The following is a 26,380-nucleotide window of genomic DNA, read 5'->3' on the forward strand; positions in this document are numbered from 1 at the left end:
TGAATGCCTCAAGTGTGGGAGAGCCCACAACCTACATTTATTTATTACATTTATATACCGCCCCATAGCTGAAGCTCCTTGGGCAGTTTACAAAAGTAACTCTAGGTAATTGGTTCCATTTTCATACTGCTCTAACAGCCAGGAAGTTTTTCCCGATGTCCTGCCGGAATCTGGCTTTCTGTCACTTGAAAGCCAGATTCCATGTCTTGCACTCTGGGATGACTGAGAAGAGATCCTGGCCCTCCTCCGTGTGACAACCTTTTAAGTCTTTGAAGTGTGCTATCATGTCTCCCCTCAATCTTCTCTTCTCCAGGCTAAACATGCCCAGTTCTTTCAGTCTCTCTTCATAGGGCTTTGTTTCCAGACCCCTGATCATCCTGGTTGCCCTCCTCTGCACACGCTCCAGCTTGTCTGCGTCCTTCTTGTATTGTGGTGCCCAGAACTGGACACAATACTCTAGATGAGGCCTAACCAGGGCCGAATAGAGAGGAACCAGTACCTCACATGATTTGGAAGCTATAGTTCTATTAATGCAGCCCAAAATAGCATTTGCTTTTTTTGCAACTACTTCACACTGCTGGCTCATATTCAGCTTGTGATCTACAACAATTCCAAGATCCTTCTCATTTGTAGTACTGCTGAGCCAAGTGTCCCCCATCTTGTAACACTGCATTTGGTTTCTTTTTCCTAGATGTAGAACTTGGCATTTATCCCTATTAAATTTCATTCTGTTGTTTTCAGCCCAGCACTCCAGCCTATCAAGATCACTTTGAAGTTTGTTTCTGTCTTCCAGGGCATTAGTTATCCCACCCAATTTTGTGTCGTCTGCAGATTTGATAGGCATTCCCTGCACCTCCTCATTCAAATCATTAATAAAAACGTTGAAGAGCACTGGGCCCAGGACTGAGCCCTGCGGTACCCCACTCATTGCCTCTCCCCAGTTTGAGGAGGTTCCATTGATAAGCACTCTTTGATTCTGTAGCCCACTGTGGATTGCATTGGCCTTTTAACTGTGACATCGCAATGCTGACGCGTCTTTTGCTTGTGGTCTACAAAATCCCCTAGATCCTTTTCACATGTACTGCTGTCGCAGCAAGTGATTATGCCTAGCTAAACACAAAACTTTGCGTGTTTCTCTGTTGAAATTCATTTTCATTACTTTGGCCCAGTCCTCCATTCTGTCAAGATCATCTTGAATCTTCTTTCTGTCTTCTGAGACATGAGCTGTTTCTCCCAACTTGGTGTTGTCTGTAAATAGGATGAGTGTCCCCTGCTGGCAAGGGATGATCTAGGATGTTGTAGTCTGACACATCCAGAGGGTTCCAGATTAGGAAAGGCTGGTGGCATTGGCTGCTGGGTCAGCCTGGACTACTTTGCCTGGCCAGCCCCCTTGCCCATTCTGAGGTGGCGGGGGGTGTCCTAGATTCCTCTTCCAGACTTCATAGGGTCAGATGGAGTGGGTTTGTATCAGTGCAGAGAAGGCTTTCCAACCTGCTTTCCAACTTGGCCTCCATGAGAGATGGGCTGTGTCTATAGGACAACATTTTGCTGCCTGCATCGTTGCTGCAAAGTGGAACAGAAACAGTTACATGGCAGGAGGGAGCCTGGGGTGTCCAGCCTGGGGGAAATGGAAGCGCTGTTGCCTGACAGCAGGAACAGGAAACTGTGAAAAAAAATTCTTTTTTTGTATGGGAACTCTACGCAACTTTGAAAGCCCTGCAGCAGCACTGCTACAGTTCATGTAATTTATGTGTCAAATACATAAATGTATGTGTCAAATGCACTGCCCTCACTTCCATTCCCTGATGTTTACATCACCATGATGGCCTTTACGAGGCTTGTCAAGCCTTGGTGGGGGGCTGCATTCTCATGCCTGCGCTGCCCATCCACCCCTAGATCTGCCCACGTCTTAACCTGAATCGAAGCCACCACTGACAGACGAAGAAGCAATGTGGTAACTTTATTTATTTATTTAGAATATTTATATACCGCTCCTCATTGAAAAAATTTCGGAGCGGTGTACAAGGTAAAATGAAAATAAAAACAGAATAAAACAGTTAAAACAAAATTTAAAAAGAAGCAAAAAACAACAACACAGAAATCCAAGGCTGCATGTTAAAGAAAGGCTTCTTGGAATAAAGATGGAGCAATTGCAAAAGTCGCAGTAAAACAACACTTCAGAAAAACACAGTTTTGCAGGGAAAAGCCCAGTGTGGCAGTAAGTTGGCAGCTGCATCATGTAAACAATGTTGCACAACTGCACAGCCACGACAGGGTATATTGGGCATATAGACAAGCCCATGGAAGTCCTCACAGGGCTTTGTAAACAGACCCTAAACAGACCCTAAACTCTGGGGAGGTTCACAGGGGAGGGAACGTTCCCTCAGATACTTTGGCCCCAGACCTTTGAGGGCCCCAGCCAGGAAACCAGCTTCACCTCATTGTTTCAATAGAGGCGTTGTGTCAATATGCCAACCCACTCATTACTGAATTTTGCCAAAATGGAATTTGCGTGAAACTGACATTATCCACCCCCCGCCCCGCCCCCAAACTCATTCATTTTCTCCAAGAGCAAAATATTTTTGGGAAAGAAAATCTTCAGTGGAGCAGAGGCCAATGCATATATTTCCCCCCTCCAGGACACTTGGAAGTGAATTGCAACCAAATGTTGTTTGGGGTTTTGCTTTCTGGGCCTGACTCCTTCTCTATTTCCCCCTCTCCCTAACAGGAACCGCCATGGCTTTCCTCCTGCTGGTGTTCTCTGCCTTTGCCCAGTTTGTCCCCACAGATACATTTCGTTTCTCCAGGGAAAGCTCAGGTAATGGCGGGGGGGGGGGGGCGGACACAGGGGAGGCTGCACCGCCAGCAGATCACTGGGACGGGACCATTTGTGACTGCAAGTGGTGGTACTGGTGGAGAACTGGAGAGGGGCGGAGGTGTTGCATGTTCCCCTAAGAGAAAAACTGCTTCTGCCCCTAGGGATAAGTGGAAGGGCTGAAGTGGCCCCTCCCATAGCGGGGCCCAAGCTCAGTGGCAGAGGAGCACAGCTGCTAGGCCTGTAGACGGCCTCCAGGGTCTCTGGCAGCAGAGCTGAGAAAGGCACTGGAGAGCTGTTGCTGGTTGCAGTCAAAGTCCTGGGCGAGGTGGACCAAGATGACAGCCCTGTGTACGACTGGGGAAGCCACAGCTTGGTAACGGAGCGTCTGCTTTGTGTGCTGCTGGTGTTGGATGCAACCTTTGGCATCTCCAGTGGAAGGGAAAGACCAGGGAGCCACTGACAGTGGGTGGAGGCAGCACCAGGCAAGCCCCCCCCCCCCAATCTGTCCCTGTGTAAAGCAGCCGACTCTGTTCCTGCGACTTGTTAGCAGAACTTGGGCTACAGGTCACTGAACCTGGAGCTGAAGAGTTAATGTGTACCTGATCAAGGTGAGGGTTGTTGTTGTTTTTTTTGCTGAGATGCTGGCTCTGCCCTTTCCTGTCTCCTCCCTCTACATCCTCCTCCTTCTTGTTTCCTGCCTGCATGGATTGCTGACCACATGGCTGACCTGAGCCATCCTATCCTAGGATGGAAAGTTACTTATCTCTAAAGTAAAGCTTCTTCCAGACCACCATGGGAGTGTTTCTTTTGTCCACACGTGTGGCTCCTCGCAGGAGATGGTTTGGATGACAATATGACTGCCCATGTCTCCCTTGGTAGCCTGTGAGGAGAATGGTGGTCTGAAATGGCCTTTGAGGACGGCTGAGCTTCCGCTAGGACTATGTAGACAGGGGAGTCTCCCTCATGGCCATCCTTGGCTTCCTCAGGTTTTAATTTGCATTTCAGTGCCAACTTGCACTTCCTCCAGAATCTCCAAGATTACATTTGTTGACTATTTATTTATTGCATTTTATACCGCCCCATAGCTGAAGCTCTCTGGGCAGTTTACAAAAACTGAACAACATCAAATGCATGCAAATGCCTTGTGTGGCCATTTCTTTGCCAAGCAGCAAGTGGCGCTATTGTGCTGCATAGCTCCTTTAAGCACAGCAAAGAAGCCCCTGAAACAGCCCAGGGTTGAGGGCAGGGAGCCCAGGATCCTAGGCTGAGTCTGCCCTGTGCGGAAGGAGAACCACCACCCCTAACACCCAGGGGCCTTCTTTGCTTCTCCCCCCAGAAGACCTCGAAGCTCTGCAGGTCTCGATTGCAAGACATCCACCCATTCGAGCCGTGCTTTCTGGCAGCCTCACCATCCCCTGCCACGTTACCTACCTGCGCCCCCTGCCCACATCTGGAACCGTCGGGCGCCGTGCTGTCCAGGGGGCGCCCCGAGTGAAATGGACCTTCCTGGCCGAGGGCAGAGAAGCGGAGATCCTGGTCGCTCGGGGCCTGAAGGTGAAGGTGAGCGAAGGCTACCGCGACCGAGTCTCGCTGCCCTTTTACCCAGACTCGGTCACAGACGCCACCTTGGTCCTGAGTGAGCTGCGCTCCAATGACTCGGGAGTCTACCGCTGTGATGTCCAGCATGGAATCGAGGATGGGCATGATGCGCTGGAGGTGAAGGTGAAAGGTAACGTACTCTGTGCCTACCTATCTTGTGTGTGTATAGGTGTAAGCGGGGCAGTGAATTCAGGCCCCACACCACTGGACATGATTGCAGCAGATGCTCAGTCCCCAACCCACATGTGCTTGAGGAGTGCTGGGAAGGTTCACCATGCCATTTGGTTCTTCTTGAAGCTGTTGTCCTCCCTTCAAGCTGGGGTGGGGGGTTCTTCACAGTTCTGGGTTGGTGCCACGCCCCTCGCAAACCCCATGCTTTGCCTCCTCTGGGGTGGCGTCAGGTAATCCCAACGCAGAGGAGGGAACGTGAGGTTTCTGGGTGGCCATCCAGGGACTGGAGCCCCCCCGCCACTGCCACCGCCCTCTTCCTGTTGGAAGGCGACCAATTGCAGGTTGTCTTCCACCAGGCATCACCCATCCACGCCTCTGCATGGCTCTGGAGAGAAGCTTTGGGGCTGTCTTGATGGAAGGTCGGTCTGATGTGGCAGTTTGGCTCTGTCTCCATGCAGAGCTTTGCCTCAGCGTCTGAAGCCATGGAAGTCATCCCCCATTGAGAGTGCAGTGTATTATAGTACCTTTAAAATTTGAGCTATGACTTACATAGGGTGACCCTATGGAAAGGAGGACAGGGCTCCTCCTTTCAGCAGGTGTCATTGTTATGCATGCAGCTCCTGGTGAAATTCCCTCTTCATCACAAGCGTTAAAGCTGCAGGAGTCCTGCCATCTTTTGTATCTGATCACTTTAGTGTATCTCCTGAAACTTTAACTGTTGGGATGAAGAGGGAATTTCACCTGGTGCTGCATGCATACAAGTAACACCTGCTGAAATTGCCTTTTCTGTGCAACTGTTAAAGATGCAGGAGCCCTGAACTCCTTTCCATATGGTCTCTTTGGTTTGTGTGCAATGTGCGTGGATATGACATGCAAGCTAAAGGAGCCCCTTGGTAATGTACCTGGAAAAGTTCAGAAGGATAGGTGCACGGGGTTTTGTGCCAGGAGAGCCTTTAAAGTTTGTTTGTTTTTAAAAAGGATGCCCTTCCTTTCCTGAAGGTTGTGGACAATTTGCTGCATTTTTTGCTGTATGTGGTATGTGACTTTATGGTGTATGACATGTATGCACACGCACATACATGAATCAGAGTAGCGTTTACTGCAAACTATAAAATTCTACCTGCCTGCCTACTCTTTAATTCTGCCCCACAACGCTATGCTGCCTGGCTCTGTGGAGCTGGTGGCCCCCTAAGTTGTGGGCAGACAGCCCCCGCCCCCGGCCTTTAGCAGGAAGGTGATGCTGGACCAGCAGCCAGGAGGAAAGTGCTTGGGGAAGTTGAGCAGGTTATGGCAGCTCGGTAGAACTCTACATCCTGGGCCCTGATTGGGGAGTTCGTGCCAGCAGTGCTGGGACACCAGCGGCACCAGGCAAGCACCACTGGGGCACCAGGCATCTCCCTGTGAGAATGCTCAGAAGCTGTGTACACTGCTGTGTACACTGTGTACACTTTTTCCAGAAGTCAGAAAAAGCAATGACAAGACTGGAACAACTTCTGATAAGTTCCTTCTCTCCCTTCCCTACAAAGCCTGTGATTGGAAGTAAAAAGGAGAGCCCTGGTAAAGCTATTCTCTGGTTGGAAGCGAGAACTGTCGGTCATAGAACTACATCGCCCCCTGTGCCTCACCCCCCCCCTTCTCTGTTGGCATTTCCCATTTACAGAGAGCTTAGAAATGCTCCTTGGAGGTATACAAATATATCAAATTGGCCCCCCAAAGCAAAAAAAGATGCTGCCTTCTCAATCTCTGGTGGAGCAGCCTTGGATCACTTTGGAGCTGAGTCACCATATATTTGGAGGCAGCCCAAATATTTATTTATTTATTTATTTATTTAGAGTATTTTTATCCCGCACCTCAGCCAAAAGGCTCTCGGAGCGGCTTACAATGTATCAATAAAGAAGACAGTCTTTACATTCAGGCTTACATTCTAAAAAAAAAAGACATGACACACAAGGAAAAGTGAAATACCTCCAAAGCACAGCAGTGCACCTCAGACTCATGCATCACCTGAGACTTTTGCTTACCACTGCCTGACAGACCTTCTTCTTATCCATGGAGTTCTGAGCTATTGGCTAGAATCACACCATGGGGCACTGAACTCCATCTGGTCAAGGAGGGGCCAAACCCACTTCCTTCCTTTCCAGGAGGGGTACAACTTTCTATACTAGGAGCCCTGTGGCAGAAACAAATGATGCCAACCGCTACGTCAGAGTCTTATGCCTGCATCTCCTTGAATGTGGCCTATGTTTCTGAAGCAGAATAGGATATCACAACCCACATTGGGTTAAATAAGCCATAAATAAGAGGGCCTTCATGATGGTGGCCCCTCACTTATGGAATGATCTCATTGACGAGGCCTGCCTGGTGCCAACATTGACATCTTTTCAAAGCCATGTTAAAACGGCCCTCTTCTCTCAGGCATTTGGCAGCATATAATCGGTCTTTTTTTATCAGGTCCTGGATTGTCTCTGATGGATAGTTTTGAATTGTTTTAGATATATGTTGCTGTGTGTGTGCTATCTGTTTTAACATGGCTTTGAAAAGATGTCAATGTTGGCACCAGGCAGGCCTCATCAGGGAGATCATTCCATAACCATGTGAATGGTTTTATACTTCATATAATGTATTTTAATGGTCTTTAATTTTTATGCATTGCCCAGAGAGCTTGGGCTATGGGGCGGTATAGAAATGAAATGAAATTTAACCCATTGTGAGTGATCGTGTCGTCAGTTGGGATTTTTTTTAACCCTGCCAATTGGCTCTGAAGGTTCAGGACGCCTCGGCGCTTCACAGCTGGCCCTCGGCGGGTCCCTTATCTGCCGCCGTCACCGCCTTGATTCTGGCGGCTTCCGGAGCCACCGATGCAAATGACAGGAAGTAGGCTGCGTTGTGCGCTCTGCAACCTCCCCAAGTGTCAAACTCTGTCTGAGTCAGGTGGCAGCAGCTGCACAGGGTTGTTCTTTTGCCTTGTGTGCATTCTTGCCAGGAGATGCTGCGTATGAAGCTTTGTCCTGCACCTGCAAACTTCCACGGATTTATTATTTGCGCCAACCCCTCTTCGGTGCACACAGGCTTTTCGCTCCTTTGGGTGTAATTGTGCAGGGTTTTAATGGTGCGTTATTGGGTGCCTCCTGGCTAGGAGAGGCTGTATATAAAGTTTGGTCCCAATCCTGCAAATTTCCAGTGCTTTAAAGTGATGCGGGAAGAGCTGAATTCACCTCTCCCCTCTCATTGGGATATTGCAGAAGGTGGATGCAGGCTGCTGCGATGTTGTCAATGGGGGTGGAACAGCTGCCACTGCTAGGATGGGAGGACAAGGGCCTGGGGGGAGGGGCTCAGATTACGCTTATTTGTGTGTGTGTGTGTGTGGTGTAACAGTAATTTATTTTAAAAAATGTGAGTAGTTTATTAACCCATCATGGATTAAAGTGACTTCTGAACGCTAAGTGTTTCCCAGAGGCTCCATCCCAACCCAGCCCTGCAATTCCTGCATACAGGAAGTCCTGAGAGACGAGGGAGGCTGTTGCTTTACACTGCTGTGGAGGAGCCTCCATCCTCCGGCCTTGAATCCAATCTGTTGTGTTTGGCGGGCCTCAAAGTGGAAATTCCACACCTGTTCCAACTGTACCTAACGCCCCCCTCCTCCACCTTCTAGGAGTCGTCTTTCTTTACCGAGAAGGCTCCACCCGCTATGCTTACACTTTCGCCAAGGCCCAGGAAGCCTGTGCCCAGATCCAAGCCCAGATTGCAACTCCAGAGCAGCTGTACGCTGCCTACCTCAGTGGCTACGAGCAGTGTGATGCAGGCTGGATTGCTGACCAGACTGTCAGGTAAGTGAAGATTTGAGGACCAGTCTACAATGAGATGGGTGGAATACTGCTGTATTTTTCCATGAAAAGTTTTCTGTCCCTAAAAATGAAAAGTTTTCTGTCTCTAAAAATTACTAGCACAACAAGGTCAGTTGAAGTGACCATTTACAGAGCTGTAATTAACTTTTTTCAGGTGACTGTCCTGAGGAAGCACATTATTATATAGAATAGATATCGATATGCATACACACAGCTAAAATTAGGGTGTCCCCAAATCAGTCTATGCTATTGAGATGTTATCATGTCTTAAACATTCTGCAAAAAATAAATCCAAACTAAAGCTTTGGATTTGTTTAAACATGACATTTAAACCTTCTATAAGTGTGCTTTATTGGCTATGGTGGGGAGGGGGGAGAGAAACTGAGATATGAGGCATTGGAAAAAATTCCAAAATGTTCTACAGAAAATGCTCCAATTGTGTGTGTGTAGGGGAGGGGAGAATCCATATCACTACAATCCACAAATTGTGCAGAATCTCTCCATAGATATATATTTAAACACAGAGCATCCAAGATCTGAGCAGAAGAAGAATGCATGGAAAGTGGTGACAGAGCGGAAGGAGCATGGCTGGGGTGGGGAGCCGGCACCTCTCTTTCCCCTCTGCTCCTTTCCTTGCTCAGAATCTCTTTCCTTCTTTTCCATGTCTAGTGGGGAATGATACAATGTCCCTATAACCTCCCCTAACTCTTTCCACTCTCAATGGATGAATAAACAGCCTGAAGAACGACAATTTGAGCTGAAGGGGAAAGAGGCCGAAGCTCAAACAGGAGGGAAAGGGGTGAAGCAGCTCCTTCCGACCTGCCTTCGTCTGCTGAGATGCCCCAAGTTGCATTGGGCACATAAAACAAAAACGAGGAGGAAAGAATCCTGGGACCCCTTTGACATGTAGCTTGCATCTGTGTAAAGGGGGGGGGGGCGGGGAATCCATGCCTTTCTGGCTAGTCCTTTCATTTGAGCACAGTAGCAGAGCACCTGCTTTGTAGGAAGAAGGTTCCAGGTTCAGCCACTGGTGTCTCCAGGTAAAAGTATCTCCCAGGTATCTGTTGATGGGAAAGACATCTTTCTTCCCGAGATCTTGGGGCACATCTACATGACGCAGCCACCCTTGCGAAGCCATCTGGGGGGAAACCCTGGAAACTCCGCTCCAAAAAAGTTGGGCACTTACCCTGACTTTTTTGGCAGCAGAGCCCATGGCACCCCCTGATTTTCCCGCGCCTCTGGAAAAGTAAAAAAATAGGGTGGACCCTTCTGCAGATACAGATAATAAAAAGAAATGGGGTGGGTGGGTAGGAACGGGCAGACAGAGGGAGACGTGGTTCGCCCAGTCACTCTCACGTCCTCCTCTGTCTGCCTCGTTCCTTCCCCCCCTGTTTTTTATTTTTATTATTTGTATCTGCAGAGCTCCGCAGATACACATTATAAAGAAAATTAAAAGGGGGTGGTGGGTAGGAATGGCCCCATTCTTCTCCTCCCCCTCTCCATTTTTTTTTTTACTTCTCCAGAGGCGCAGGCCAGAAAATTCGCACTTGCCTTCCTTCCCATGCAGATGCCGGGAAGGAACCTAAGTGCGGGTGTAAGGCACTTTATGGCACCAAAGCACCGCCGTAAAGATGGGGGCCTTGTGTGAGTGTGTGCGGGTGTGCATGTACACATACACAGCCAGAATCTGGAAAGAGAAGTTCCCATTCTTTGAGAATGATCTGGAATGCTTTCCCAAGGGTTGGAGGTGACTGGGCACAGAGCACTTTTGGTGATGGAACTCTTTCTGTGATATGCAGGGTGTGGCCTCTTTCTTGAACTGCATTGTATTCAATGCTAACGACAAAACGTGGGTCTTCTTGTCTTTAAGGAATGATTCTTTCTTTTAGCTGCATTTCAGACACGAAGTTCCCCTGCCTCGATGCAGAATCTGCTTGAAGGAGACTATTTATTTCAAAAATAAAGAATTTCAGTTGTAGTCCCTTCCCCAAGTTAGGTCCTGTCATGCTCTCAATGGTGTCGATTTACCCTTTTAATTTTTAATAAATTAATAAATAAACAAATAATGAGGAGGCCTCAAGGTCCACGCCTCCTCCCAGCCACCAGCAACATTTGCCGCAACCCTGTCCTTTTCCAAACATTGCCTGGTCATGGCAGTGGGGAGGACTCATTTAGGCCCTTGATGCTACTCTGTGGAGCCCTGGGGAATGTATGTCCATGCTTGCTGGTGGGCCCACATGCCAGGAATATAATGAGCCATGGGATCCAGATGTTTATTTATTTATTACGTTTTTATACTAGAGGCCTTCAAGAGGCAGCTGGACAACCATCTGTCAGGGATGCTTTAGGGTGGATTCCTGCATTGAGCAGGGGGTTGGACTCCATGGCCTTATAGGCCCCTTCCAACTCTACTATTCTGTGATCCTATGATTCTATACCGCCCAATAGCCGAAGCTCTCTGGGCGGTTCACAAAAATTAAAACTATAATAAAACAACCAACAGGTTAAAAGCACAAATACAAAATACAGTATAATACAGTATGTTCCATACTTCCCGATGGCCTTGGATGATGATGTGCATGGCCACCACAGCCCCGCAGCCTAACAGAAACAACAAGCCCCCCCTACCCCCCTGCTATGAGGGAAGCTTGCTTGGGAAAGAGGGGGGCGCCTCAGTGGCCAAGCAGGCAAGCCTCATCAGGAGCCAGGCCTGAACCTAGAAGGGGCATAGGCCCAGCTGATAGTGAGGCCAGGGGGAACTTGTGGAGCTGGTTTTTGGGTAGTGTGACAAACTGTCAGGATTTCCCCCGATTAGTCCAGGTTTTTGTACTGTCCTGTGTGTCGGGGGATTTTCTGTAATTTTCTATAATATCTGGGAATGGATATGCTTTTCCCTTTAAGGCCGCCATTAGCAAGTGGGGGAGGGATGACATGCTTTCTGGAGGTGCGGAGCCCCCCCCCCCCCCGCTCCAATTGGGGCCTTAAAGGGGAAAGCATGTTATTCCCGGACATTATAGAAAAGGCCCCGATTGGAGCAGAGGCGGGGAAAGCACACTTTCCAGGGCCTCTGGAGAGCATGTCATTCCCCCTCGCAACATTAATGGTGACTGCCATTAGTGTGGTGGGGGGAATGACACGCTTTCTGGAAGACCCAGAAAGCACACTTTTTTTCCCCATCCCCACCTGGTGTCCTCTTTTTTGGTTTCCCAAATATGGTCACCATAGTTTTGTGCACTATCCTTATCCCCAGGTATCCCATACAGAACCCGCGTGAGGCCTGTTATGGAGACATGGATGGGTTCCCGGGTGTTCGTAACTATGGTGTAGTGGACCCGGAAGACATGTATGATGTCTACTGCTACGCTGAAGAACTGTATGGTAAGAGCACACACACATTGTGAGGAAATCTGTTCATGAAATGCAGCCCGCCACAGGCACTTGATAGCCCGATCTGTTTTGGCACGCTCAGGCAGCAGGAAGCATCCTTTCCCCCACGTAGGGACACACGTCAGTTCCTTGTAACGCCCCTAATTGCCACACCAATCATCGTTGAGTGCTTCTCCCTGCATTACACATGACAGGAAGCTCTTCATCAAGCCTTCTGAAGTAGGTCTGTCAATCAACAGACCCCCTTTCTAAAAGCCCACAGCTAAAGAAGTTTAATCTCACAATGGAACTGCTTGGACAGCTTTCTTTTTAACATGTATGGCAGCATTTCTTATCTGGACATCGGTGAAGAAAGAACAGAAGAGCAGCTGTGCCCTGGAATGTTTTGTGCCCATGCGCACACATTGTCATTCACATGCATGGGAGTCATGATGCTCCAACCTTCTACTCAGAAATGTAACATTTAGTACCTTGGGAGACCTGGAGGTGTCTTGCATGCCTGGATCTCTCCAAAGGGTGAAATGCAGGCAGAATCAGGTCAATGAGTTGCCAGGGACTGGGACAAGAAAACAAGGACTGGTGGAGCATAAAAAAATAAAGGTTGGTTTGTTTATTTAATTTATTGAACATCACATAACATAATTTTTTCTAGGCATTGTACAGTATAATTTAAATTTTAAAACATAACATAATCAAATACAATAAAACATTATAAAAAGAATAACAGAGTGTAAAGTCAATAAACATCCCAACACAGCATAAATCATAATTCAGGTGCAAAACCGAAAACCACTACCAAGTACAAAACTTAAAACCTCATTGCAGGGCCCAGAATAATTGATCTGAAATGCTTCATGGCTGCTTGCACCTCTAATGACAGCGATGGATCCATCTGTCACGGATGCTTTAGGGTGGATTCCTGCAATGAGCAGGGGGTTGGACTAGATGGCCTTGTAGGCCCCTTCCAACTCTGCTATTCTATGATTCTAGGAGCATTTCAAGGGGAGTGCAGCCCCCTCTAGAACAAGTGGAATCCCCTTCATCTGGCCTGAGGAACCACCCACTAGCAGTGCCTCCGCATTGTCTGGACAGTTGATAGCCCAGCCCATCCATTTCCATGGCCAAACCCTGGGTAGGCTGGTGGGGAAATTCTGATTAATGGTTTAACTACTGCTGTTAATTGCTGCCATTGGTTGTGTTATTGTCTCATTCTGTTTTATTGTACTGATCTGAATGTTACTTTTTTATTTACAAATCTGCCCTGGGAGCCATTTTGATTAAAGGGTTGTAGGGAAATGTTCTGAACAAATAAATAATAGTGAGTTTCACCATAGTTTATTTCTGACATTTTCACTCTGCATTTTCTCCATATTGACTCCGAAAGCCATTGCTTGTTGCTATGATACCTAAATCATAGGTACACTTCTCTTAATTATGTTCAAAGCCAGTTTCATTGCTTCTCTTTTGGAACATTCATGACTGGCATCCTTGTCTTTGCAGGAGAGCTGTTTGTGGTGAGCTCCCCGGAGAAATTCACTTGGGAGGAGGCCAAAGCACAGTGCCAGGGCCTGCGAGGGGAGATCGCCACGACTGGCCAGCTGTACGCGGCATGGAATGATGGTCTGGACCACTGCAACCCTGGATGGCTGGCAGATGGAAGTGTGCGCTACCCCATCGTGACCCCCCGGGAGAAGTGTGGGGGGAATGTTCCAGGAGTCAAAACCATCTTCCTATTCCGCAATCAAACTGGATTTCCGGATCCCCAGAGCAAATATGACGTGTACTGCTTTAGAGGTAAAGAGCCTCTTTCTGGGGTGGTTAAAGTTAGATTATGGCTGCCATCTTGTTTGCCTGTTCTGCTCCTGTGTCTTAAACAACAGCTGGATCTACACCTGGCTTTGCTTTTCCCATCCCTGATCTCCTTGCCAGGAAAAGCATTTCCTGCTACATTTCTCTGCATATCAGAGACTTGCTAAAGGCACAGGAGCAGAGTCAGGGGGAAAGGTGGCAACTCTGCATTGGAGACACTCGTCACTTGAACAATTCCTTCCAGTGTGCACATTTTCTGAAAAAATAAATTCACAGCATTCACTTCTTTCAGTTGCTTTGCCATCTTCCCTCTTCTACATTACCACTGGGTACATTGGCATTGATAAACCCTGCTAAAAAGCAAACTTGATGTCGTCTTATGTGAGTGTATTGCGATTAGGTTCTATGTGATGTTTTGTTGTTGTACACTTGCGCTCCTGCACACTGATAAAATGGCACACACACAAAATCTGGATACAACCAGAAAAAAGTAGGATATGCATTCCCATCAATATTGCTTATTTATTTATTTTGCAGTTATAAGTGAATTGGTAAAGCTGAAGAAGGGAAAGATGCAAACAAACAGGAGGACTGGAAACTTGCAGCAAACTCTATGTGCTCATTGCTTTGTAGAATATTTGGAAAGTCCCAAAAGAGGCCAGTGGAGAACTTCTAGTGCATTTGGGTCCGCTTAAAAAGGAGGCTAGGCGATTCTGAATTCCTAAATATGTGCAGAAATTCAGGCTGCTCCCACATTAAGAGATTACTCTGGAATATTATCCACCACCTTATCATTAAATCATTGCTCCTCCATTTTCCCCTCTGGTTCCTCCATCTTTTCTCTGCAGTCTTTCTGCCCAGTTGAGGCTTCTGGTGAGAGAAGAGGTCTGTGAGGCAGGGACGAGGTGTTGGAGGTGGCCCTCCTGTCTCTCTTGCTTGCCTTTCCTTTCCTGGGGCTTGGCCACTTGGTCCCCTCTGTTCTTCCAGTTTCTCTTGGTTGCATGAAGCAGCAGAAAGCCAGGAGAGACAGAATAGAAGCTTCTGTTGCACAAAATGTGCTTGATTCGAGTGCACCAAAGTCCAATAATGAAACACTCTCGAAAGATCTCTGTCAAGGCATTGGGCTCCAAAACTTTATTCTCGAGAATAGGTGACGACCTCGAAGCTCGCACTGCAAAGGCAGGGTCACCCTGGGCTGGGGGATGACACTAGTTTATATACTTCTATGCAGTGGTCAGAAGGGGAATTGCAGCTGAGATTACTTGGCTGTCGTCGCCATGTGCTTTCCCAGGAGTGCTTTGCACCTGTAGCCTTTCTCTTATTGGTGGTGTGGCTAGGGGGCAGTCCTAAGGACTTGGCTGAGTTTAACTGGTTGGTGTCATTTCAAACTGACCTATGGTGTTGTCCTGGCAGTTAATCAGCAATGTGGATTGAACAGGATTAACCTCGTCTGGCAAGAATCATAGAATCATGGAATAGCAGAGTTGGAAGGGACCTACAAGGCCATCGAGTCCAACCCCCTGCTCAATGCAGGAATCCACCCTAAAGCTGCCTCTTGAATGCCTCTAGTGTGGGAGAGCCCACAACCTCCCTAGGACTGCTCTAATAGTCAGGAAGTTTCCCCTGATGTCCAACTGGAATCTGGCTTCCTTTAACTTGAGCCCGTTATTCCGTGTCCTGCACTCTGGGAGGATCGAGAAGAGATCCTGGCCCTCCTCTGTGTGACAACCTTTTAAGTATTTGAAAAGTGCTATCATGTCTCCCCTCAATCTTCTCTCGTCCACGCTAAACATGCGTACTCTTTGAGTCCGATTCTGTAGCCAACTGTGAATCCACCTAATAGTTTATTTATTTATTTATTTAATTAATTGATTAATTACATTTATATACCGCCCCACAGCCGAAGCTCTCTGGGCGGTTTACAACAATTAAAAATAGTAAACATTAAAAGTATACAAAAATTTAAAAAACATAAAAACAGTATAAAACAACAGTATCCATTTAAAAACAACAATTCTGGGGTCCATTAAAAACAAACTTAACGTTGTTAAATGCTGTTAAAATGCCTGGGAGAAGAGAAAAGTCTTGACCTGGCGCCGAAAAGATGACAACGTTGGCGCCAGGCGAGCCTCATCGGGAAGATCATTTCACAGTCGGGGGGCAACCACTGAGAAGGCCCTCTCCCTTGTTGCCATCCTCCGAGCTTCCCTCGGAGTAGGCACTCGGAGGAGGACCTTAGATGTTGAGCGCAGTGTACCTGTAGGTTCATGTCGGGAGAGGCGTTCCATCAGGTACTGTGGTCCCAAGCCATGTAGGGCTTTATAGGTTAAGACCAGCACCTTGAATTGGGCTCAGAAACATATAGGCAGCCAATGCAAGCGGGCCAGAATCCGTGTTATATGCTCAAACCTCCCTGTTCCAGCTTTCAATCTGGCCACTGTATTTTGCACAAGCTGCAGCTTCCGGACCGTCTTCAAAGGTTGCCCCATGTAGAGGGCATTGCAGTAATCTAATTTGGAAGTTACCAAAGTATGGACAACTGAAGCTAGGTTATCCCTGTCCAGATAGGGGCGTAGCTGGGCCACCAACCGAAGTTGGTAGAAAGCACTCCGTGCCACCAAGGCCACCTGAGCCTCAAGTGACAAAGATGGTTCTAGGAGAACCCCCAAGCTACGAACCTGCTCCTTCAGGGGGAGTGCAACCCCATCCAGAACTGGTTGAACGCCCCCCATCTGATCAGAGAACCACCCACCAGCAGCATCTCAGTCTTGTCTGGATTGAGTTTCAGTTTATTAGCCCTCATCCAGTCCATTGTCGCAGCCAAGCACCGGTTCAGCACATCCACAGCCACACCTGATGAGGATGAAAAGGAGCAGTAGAGCTGAGTGTCGTCAGCGTACTGATGACAGCGCACTCCAAAACTCCGGATGACCGCACCCAACGGTTTCATGTACATGTTAAACAGCATGGGGGACAAGACCGACCCCTGTGGAACCCCATACTGGAGAATCCATGGGACCGAGCAATGTCCCCCAAGCACCACCTTCTGGAGCCATCCTGCTAAGTAGGAGCGGAACCACTGCAATGCAGTGCCCCCCACTCCCAACTCAGCCAGACGTTCCAGAAGGATACCATGGTCGATGGTATCGAAAGCCGCTGAGAGATCAAGGAGAATCAACAGAGTCACACTCCCCCTGTCTTTCTCCCGACATAGGTCATCATACAGGGCGACCAAGGCTGTTTCCGTGCCAAAGCCGGGCCTGAAACCCGACTGAAATGGATCCAGATAATCAGTCTCATCCAAGAGTGTCTGGAGCTGGCCCGCCACCACCCGCTCAAGGACCTTGCCCAGCTCATTCTGGTTCCTGACTTGGAGCTGAGCAGGAGCAGGGAAGAGCAGCTGGCCCAGCTCAAGTAGAAGCTACAAAAGTAAGCCAGATTCCCAGGGAGCGAGCGAACAGGGAGCGAGCTAACAGGAAGAGCAAACAGGAGTTTGACAGGGGGAGTGTAGGGAAAGAGGAGACCAAGGAAAGGGGAAGAAGAGAAGCCTCAAGGAAACCCAGGAGGCTGCCAATTCAAAGAGGCCGTGTGCTTGCCATGTGCTCCTGAGTGCTGAGTAAGAGGGTCGGTGTGGACAGTTGCTGCAGGAGCTGAAGGGGGAGTGGCCTGATTGTCAGTTGGACTCAGCAATCAGTGCCTAATTGCTGTTGATTGTTGTTGGCCTTTCAGTGACCTCATTCTGGTTCCTGACTTGGAGCTGAGCAGGAGCAGGGAAGAGCAGCTGGCCCAGATCAAGTAGAAGCTACAAAAGTAAGCCAGATTCCCAGGGAGTGAGCAAACAGGAAGAGCAAACAGGAGTTTGACAGGGGGAGTTCGGCAGGGGAGGTCAAGGGGGAGGCCTCTAAGAAATAAAATAAAAAAAATAAAATAATAATAATAAAAAAGAGGTGGGAAAAACAAAGAAAAACATAAAGAGAAACCCCCCCACAAAACCACCACCACCACCACCCAAAATATCTTACTTTCCCTTAAGACATCCTCATATAGTTGTGTACCTTCAGAGAGGACAGGACAAAGTAAAGGCAATTCCACTATAAACAGAAAGGAAAAAACCAAAGCATGGAAAGGAGTCCCTAGAGGTGGTGACCTGCAAAGGGTGTGCAATGTTCGTGTTTCTGCCTGAGCTCAACATGGCGTACACCTGCAACAAGTGCAAGCTGGTGGCACTTTTGGAAGAAAAAGTGAGAGGACTTGAGCGGCGAGTGTCCACCCTCCAAAGAATAAGAGAAGACGAGGAGTTCTTAGACCGAACGGTGGAACTGCAACAGCAACAAGAAGCACACAAGATTGAAGAGCAACAGCCAGCTGAAGCAGAAGTAGAGTATGCTGAGGGGAGGAAAGCCAATGAAGAGGAAACTCCCTGGAAAAGAGTGACAGTTAGGAGAGGAGGAATTAGAGGGCGTTCTGCACTGGTGGAGCCATTGGAGTTAAGCAACCGCTTTCAGCTTCTGGAGAATGAGACTGAAGGACAGTTTGCAGAGGAAGAAGTACAGGAGACACCATGCAACAGTGACCAAGAGGCAGAAGGTAGGTCAACCAAGAAGAAGAGAAGAGTAGTCGTTGTGGGAGACTCCCTGCTGCGTGGGATTGAAACCCAAGTATGTGGTGAAGACCCATGGACTCGCCAGGTGTGCTGTCTCCCTAGAGCACAGATTAGAGATGTGACTGAAGGGTTACCGAAGCTCATAAAGCCCACGGACAAATACCCCTTTGTTCTCATCCATGTGGGAACAAATGATGTCGCCAAGCAGAGCTACGAAGAAATCATTTCAGACTTTGAAGCTCTGGGAAGGAAACTGAAGAACTTTGGGGCCCAGGTAGTTTTCTCATCCATCCTCCAGGTTCTTGGAAGAGGATTAGAAAGGGAAAGAAAAATACTCCGGATGAACGACTGGCTTCGAAGGTGGAGTTGCACTATATGTTAAAAATACCTATCCCTGCACAGAAATACAGGCGGATGAGACTGGGAGCCCCGTCGAGAGCGCCTGGATTAAAATAAATGGGGCAAGGAATAAAAAGAATATGATAATCGGATTCTACTACCGACCACCTAATCAAGGAGAAGACGAGGACGAAACTTTTGAGAAACAAATTGCCAGTGTTTCAAGGAAGTGTGATGTAGTAGTGATGGGGGACTTCAATTACCCTGATATCTGTTGGGAGACCATTACTGCCAAAAGCGGCCCTTCCAAGAAATTCCTGACATGTATGGGTGATAACTTTCTCCTACAGAAAGTGGAGGAAGGAACTAGAGGATCGGCAATCCTTGACTTGTTATTGACCAATAGGGATGACTTAGTGGATAAAGTGGCAGTTACGGGAACTCTGGGGGAAAGTGACCACGTCATACTTGAATTCTTGATTATGAAGGAGACAAAAGTCGAGCGTAGCCATACACGTACTCTGGATTTTAGGAAAGCTAATTTTAATAAACTCAGAACCATGATAAGTAAGGTCCCATGGCAAGTGAGCCTAATGAGAAAAGGAGTGCAGGATGGGTGGGAGTATTTAAAAAAGGAAATTTTAAAGGCACAGTTACAAACAATTCCAACAAGGAGAAAAGGTAGAAGACAACAGAGGAAACCAATGTGGCTCCACAAGCTTAGAGATGACCTAAAAAGCTTAGAGATGACCTGAAAACAAAAAAGGATACATATAGGAAGCTTTGACTTCAGCAAAGCTTTTGACAAAGTACCCCATGACATTCTGATTAACAAACTAGCTAAAAGTGGGCTAGATGGAACAACACTTTGCTGCCACTATTAAATCTTCAATTTGCCGCCCAGCGGAGCTTTTTAGAGTTGTCCGGGGGCTATTACATGCTGGTCCCAAGAACATGGTAGAATCATCTGAGGCCCGCTGTAATGAATTTGCTAGGCACTTCCAGAATGACATTCTGATTAACAAACTAGCTAAAAGTGGACTAGATGGAACAACTATTAGGTGGATTCACAGTTGGCTACAGAATCGGACACAAAGAGTACTTATCAATGGAACCTTCTCAAACTGGGGAGAGGCAACGAGTGGGGTGCCGCAGGGCTCAGTCCTGGGCCCAGTGCTCTTCAACATTTTTATTAATGATTTGGACGAGGAGGTGCAGGGAACGCTGATCAAATTTACAGATGACACCAAATTGGGTGGGATAGCTAATACCCTGGAAGACAGAAACAAACTTCAAAGTGATCTTGATAGGCTGGAGTGCTGGGCTGAAAACAACCGAATGAATTTTAATAGGGATAAATGCCAAGTTCTACATCTAGGAAATAGAAACCAAAGGCACAGTTACAAGATGGGGGATACTTGGCTCAGCAATACTACAAACGAGAAGGATCTTGGAATTGTTGTAGATCACAAGCTGAATATGAGCCAACAGTGCGATATGGCTGCAAGAAAGGCCAATGCTATTTTGGGCTGCGTTAATAGAAGTATAGCTTCCAAATCACGTGAGGTACTGGTTCCTCTCTATTCGGCCCTGGTTAGGCCTCATCTAGAGTATTGCGCCCAGTTCTGGGCTCCACAAGAGGACGCAGACAAGCTGGAGCGTGTTCAGAGGAGGGCAACCAGGATGATCAGGGGTCTAGAAACAGAGCCCTATGAAGAGAGACTGAAAGAACTGGGCATGTTTAGCCTGGAGAAGAGAAGATTGAGGGGAGACATGATAGCAGTCTTCAAATACTTAAAAGGTTGTCACACAGAGGAGGGCCAAGATCTCGTCTCGATCCTCCCAGAGTGCAGGACACGGAATAACGGGCTCAAGTTAAAGGAAGCCAGATTCCAGCTGGACATCAGGAAAAACTTCCTGACTGTTAGAGCAGTGCGACGGTGGAATCAGTTACCTAGGGAGGTTGTGGGCTCTCCCACACTAGAGGCATTCAAGAGGCAGCTGGACAACCATCTGTCAGGGATGCTTTAGGGTGGATTCCTGCATTGAGCAGGGGGTTGGACTCGATGGCCTTGTAGGCCCCTTCCAACTCTGCTATTCTATGATTCTATGATTCTATGAGTTACTCACAAAGAGAGCTAGGAATGCAAGAGGTTCTATCATAGGGATTGTGTAGAGGGTACTCCCAGAAAGGGAGGTCCCTAGTGCTGCCAATTAATCCCCACCCTGCTCTTCCCCTCCCTTCTAATCCCTGATTTCACCACCCCAATTATGTTTATGTTCTAAAAGGGAACAGTTGTATAAAACTTAGTAATTTAATTATTTTTTTACAGTGGTATCAGTTTCAAAGTTGTGGCTCAAGAAATCATACAGAGAGGAATATAGCGGTACTGAAGTGCACTTTATAGCGGTATTGAAGTGCACTGATAATCGTTGGGGCACAGTCCACATTCCATATACCACTTTCATAGTGTTATTTCCTGCTTTTTATTCCGCGTTCGTGATGATTTGACACAAGGTGTAGATCTAAGGCATTTCATGCATAAGGAAAAGAAAGTCAGATGATTAAGCTTCCTGCAGCCTTTGCGAGTGGGGTGGGTGTGTGGGTTACTTGATGAGACTATAGCCCTGTCTGACCTTGGCCCCTCTACCCAATTTAAGCCCTAATGCCTTCAGGCAAATGCCTGAGCAGGGCTTAAAAGTGTAACCCACTGCATATTTACTTTGAAGTAAAGGCCCCTGTGTTTAGTGAGGCTTACTTCCAAGTACATCTAGGGTTTCAGCCATAGACTTTGTTTTACTTAGCTGCTGTAGGTCAGAAAACCTCCTGCCTTCCTGTTTGCCTATTAAGCAACTGAAAGGGGTGGATTGGGAGTGGGGCAGGCCAGCAGGCAGGGTGGAGGTTCCTTAACCATTTCCCAACCAGCTGAGTGATTTGCATAATTAGCAAAGATTTTGCATATTATGGAAACTAATCTGCCTGGCCCTCACTCAGGTGTATCATGTCAAGATTTCCTTAGGACCAAAGGCTGAGGTCATTAGGGGGACCCAATGTGAGTGTGTGAGAGAAGCTCACACCTGATTCCTCCCCCACCCCCAGAGGAGGGAGACACCCAGCCACGCTTGTGGTCTCCGAACCAGCTCCACTGAGATCAGGCCACCAAATGTGTCTGCCAAGGGAGCAGGAGCCTAGGAGCTCAGTCCCATGTATTGCATCGGCTGAGATCCCTTCAGAGCCCGACAGTGAGGACCAAACGGGGTAGATCTTGAGAGCTGCATCCGCCTCTGATCCCAGAGGTCCGAGATAGCCATCAGGGCCTGTAGCTCTTGGTGGCCCTCTCCATTTCCCCTTTTGACATCAGAAGGAGCATCAGGGGAGGGGGCTGAAACCTCCCCTGCCTGACCCTTTTGTGGCCTGTCACTGGAGCTGGGGGATGCATGGAGGGGGGGGGGTAAGGCAGGTGAGGGAGGGGTTTGCCCCCTCCAAAGGACATGAGGAGCAGCAGAGCAAAGACCCGTGCTGCTGCTGCACAGGGGCTGTCTTCATGGTGCCGGGTTGGCGCCACCTCCCTCCTCAATCCCGTGCTTTCCTTCTCCCGGGGCGGGGTCATATACTCCCGACACCGAGAAAGGAGTGCAGGGTTTCTGGCCTGCCATCGCATCCCAAAGCCACCCCACCCTCTCCCTGGTGGAAGGCGACCAATCGCTGGTCTTCTTCCACCAGGCTCCACCCCTGGGTTGGCCTCAGATTGGCCATGGAGCGATGTTACACGACAGAAGTGCCGTGTTGACATCGCTCCTTTTAGTAGAGTGGCTTAGCATCAAAATCATGCACATTGTGATGCAAGTGTGAAATTTTGTATGGTGGTATTTACGACCATGTAGATTAAAATTAAATATAGAGGCGTCTCAGGAATCATCATAATATCTTGAAAAATAGCGCCCAAAATCCAGTTTTCGCACAATAAGTCTACTATTTGTAATCTCACAGAAAAGATGACTCAGTACAAAATTAAAGAGCATAAAATTTGCTACAAAAAACTCATTAACAATCCTTTCATAGGAGCAGCCCTCGTCAAGATATAAAGGTTTTATTCCTACCCATTTGTCTGAGAAGTCAACAAGATGCACTATCTCACCCTCATTTCAATCTTGCACTTTGTCTTACAAGCCTGAAACTTCAGAGGTCACATTTTATACCTTTTTGATCAGGAATATATATCGAGGCATCAATTTGTGGGTGGGGTGGGGAGTTAGTGAAAATAATGCAAAATTTCCATAAGAGGCTTCTTTGAAAAAGTCAGGGTAATTCCTGACTTTTTCAAAACGCAGCATTGTGGGGAAGTCCCACGGTGGCTGCACACCTGCGCCTGCATCGTCTAACTGATGGGGCACAGATCCACAGCCACCATGGAGCTTTCCCGCATGTAGGCAGCCAGATGCCCCAATGGGAAGCCCCCAAGCAGGCCAGGAACGGAACTATGCTGCCCCCACTGCCCCCAGTGTAACCGTTAGTAAGGCATCTGGATGAGGCACCAGGACTTAGTCAAACACGGAAGCCCTTCTTTTTACAAAACTTAAGAATTTATTAGTAACAGCGTAACCCTTAACATCCCATGAGTCCCTGAGTTATCTCAACTCCTAAACAGCTGCTCAGCCGTCCCTGAGCATTGCCTGGGTGAACTTCCTGAAGCCGCTCCTGCAATGCTGCTCACTGTGGCCAGCTGCCCAACTCCCTGCTCTAACTTACAGCCATTCTGTCCAACGTCGCCTTCTCTTATTTTCCCCAAATCCCCCGAAAACCTTCCTCCTTTCTTTTTTCTTCCTCCACCATTTTTTCTCCCTTTCTCTCTCTCCCACAACAACTCTTCCAACCACTCCCAACTGCCACCCCCTTCTAACCCCTCCTTCCATTACCATGACAACCCATGTCACATTCTTCACCCCCGGTTTTCGTAAGTTTGTCCCTGGACTCTCTTACACCCCGTACAGATCAATTAACATCAGTACCTTGGAACTTACTCCCTAAATCCTGCTGTGGAATGAGTTTAAGAATGCCATTGGTAAAGTTGCACACTCTCACTGGGATAAGGCCTTGTCCCACTTGTCCCTTCCGACCTGCCAATCTGGGTGTCTTAAACAATCTTCTATTAAAAGAGTACATTTCTGTCCCCTTTTTGGAACTTTGACTCTTCCCAGCACTAATGTCTCTGTCCTAGCGGGAATCTCTATTACTTTATTAGCAGCACTAGTCACCTTCCCAACCCTTCCATTGGCATCGGTGTATCCTACCAAGTGCTGCACACCCTGCCAAACATGCTTCCATGTGGCCTGATTGGTCCTTCCTTCACTTTCCTGAAGTTTCTCCAAGAGCTCAGGAATGCACCCCTGTAATATGTTCATACCTATTATGAGGCGGGCGGGAGATCTTTGCTTTCCACTGCCACCACAATGCAGCTCTGCTGGGCCATTAGTTTGCCTAAACATTCTATTTCTTTTTCCACATATCCTACTTGAGAGATTTCCTGAGTGTTTCCACTAATGAGAGGGGTCCAGCCCTGAGGCAAACACTTTATTTCTTCCCAGCTCCAATGCTGTAAAAATTTCCCTTACTGTATTGTGGCTAACTGAGATCTGGTACCAATCAAAACAGGTACAATAACCCCTCCAAATTTGACTAGGACTATTGGCCGTTTCCCTAGTTACCTCTCCTCTAATTTCTCTGGGGAGAGTTGTTGTTGGTTCTGCCCCGATGTTCCTCCCCTGAACTCGGGGCTATATCGTTTACAGTGTGGCCTACACTGTCTGTTTCAAAGATAGGTTTGTTGCAAATGAGGAATGCAGTATTATATAAAAATAAAACTTTTATTGCCTCAAACAAACATAGCTTCTAACTAACTTCTCTCCAGCCCTGACTGACTCCTGAGAGTGCTGAGTCACTGACTGCTGTGTCACCTCCTGATTGGGCGAGTATTCCTTCAATCAAAGTCTGTGTCCGTGACTTCCTCTTCCATCTAACTTCCTGTGTGTCTCACTTAGTTCTACCTATTGATACATCTTTCCTTTTTTTTATTTTAACCAACAATACATTACAACTCCCATTTACCCCCCCCCCCCCAAAAAGTTAAACATAGTCTTGTAGATGGTGTGGCTTCTGTACCAGGCGACCTGCTCGAGTTCTTACTTGTTTTGCTATAGGAGATGTAGTTTCTCTGGGGTGATAAGCAGTATCATGGGTATCCCTAGGATGTCAGGACATTTCAACTATCTCCCCAGTCTCTCTGGCAGGGGATTCCGAATGACCTCTTGCCTGGAGGCCAGACTGTGAAGTGGGTGCTCTCTCCTCCTGGAATTGCTGTTCTTGGTTGTGGTTCTGCACACCTGCATTTGATACTAGTTGGCTGCTCCTCCGCAGATGTCTACGGTTTCTTCTGAAGACTTGACCCTCTGGTGTCACCACCTCAAATGACCGTGTGTTCACTTGCCTTTGTACTTCTGCCTTTCGCCATTCCTTGTTCTCTTGCCCTGCTGGCTGAATCCAGACTTGCTCACCACTGTGTAGATCAGGTAGATCTTTGGGTGACTTATTATAATAATGGGCCTGTCTAGATTTTTGTTCTGCTATAGAGTCAGCTCGTCTGTTACGGATTTCTGGCTGCAGCAAATTTCCTCGCATTGGAAGTAAGGTCTTAGTTCTTCGACCCATGAGACTCTGAGCTGGACTCGCATCCAAGCCTTGTGATGGGGTGTTCCTGTGGTCTAAGACAGCTAGATATGGATCTGTCCCAGCTTTCTTGGCTTTGACCAAAATACGCTTTGCTGTCTTGACAGCTGACTCAGCTTTCCCATTGCTCTGGGGATAGGCCGGTGATGATGTCTGATGATCAAATTCCCACTGTGCTCTGAAGGCCCTAAATTCTTCAGACACAAACTGAGGGCCATTGTCTGAAAATAAAACATCGGGTATTCCATAACGGGCAAAGTGTCCTTTAAGCTTTCTGATAATTGTTCGAGATCGGGTATCTAGCAAGGAGTCTATCTCCCAGAAATTGGAATAGTAGTCCACCATTATGAGGTAGTCTTTGTCTTGCAACTTGAATAAGTCTACTCCTACCTTTTCCCAAGGCCTCCTTGGAATCTCATGTGGGTGGAGTGTTTCTTTTTGCTGTCTGTCACCTAGAGAATTGCAGATCTCACATTGTGCCATGTAAGTTTTCAGCTGATCATTCATGCCAAGCCAATATACGCATTCTCTCGCTCTCCTCAGACAGCTCTCAATTCCCATATGTGAGGAGTGTATCCTTTTCATTATGTCCAAGCGCATTGCCTCTGGGATGATAGCTCTGTTTGCCCTAAAGAGAATTCCATCTTGCACACTGAGCTCCTCTCTCATTGAGAAATAAGGTATAGCTTCCACTGGTAGCTGATGTTTGGTCTCTGGCCAACCATCCAAGACAATGCGTTTAACTATCTGTAAGGTGGTATCCTGCTCTGTGCCTTCCTGTATTGCTTGTAGGCGTGGCCGTGAAATGGGTAGATATTGCAGCATATTTATTAACTCTATGTCCTTTTCAACTGAACCATCTTCACTGGGCTCTGAGAGATATGCTCTGCTTAATGTGTCTGCCATTACCAGGTGCTTGCCTGGATGATATTGGATCTGTACATCATACTTTTGCAATCTCATCAACATCCTTTGAAGCCTCTTTGGGGCACTCAATAATGGTTTCCGCACAATGGTTTCCAGTGGCTTGTGGTCAGATTGGACATGTACTGTCTGTCCAAAAGTGAGCTGGTGGAAGCGTTCCA

The 26,380-nt window shown here is 47.7% G+C and overlaps 1 protein-coding gene across 1 annotated transcript in view; it reads left to right on the plus strand.

Moving 5' to 3' along the window:
- The first annotated feature begins 2,687 nt into the window (after positions 1–2,687).
- The window catches only part of BCAN (brevican), a 44,694-nt gene continuing 21,001 nt past the window's right edge, over positions 2,688–26,380 (plus strand). The window contains exons 1-5 of the mRNA XM_063146224.1: positions 2,688–2,818; positions 4,155–4,547; positions 8,241–8,415; positions 11,684–11,811; positions 13,321–13,614. Of these exons, the coding sequence (XP_063002294.1) occupies positions 2,737–2,818; positions 4,155–4,547; positions 8,241–8,415; positions 11,684–11,811; positions 13,321–13,614 (1,072 nt within the window). The 5' untranslated portion in view covers positions 2,688–2,736. The remainder of the gene's footprint in view (positions 2,819–4,154; positions 4,548–8,240; positions 8,416–11,683; positions 11,812–13,320; positions 13,615–26,380) is intronic.

This window comes from Elgaria multicarinata, chromosome 21 (genome assembly GCF_023053635.1).
Source record: "Elgaria multicarinata webbii isolate HBS135686 ecotype San Diego chromosome 21, rElgMul1.1.pri, whole genome shotgun sequence".
Classification (NCBI taxonomy): Eukaryota; Metazoa; Chordata; class Lepidosauria; order Squamata; family Anguidae; genus Elgaria; species Elgaria multicarinata.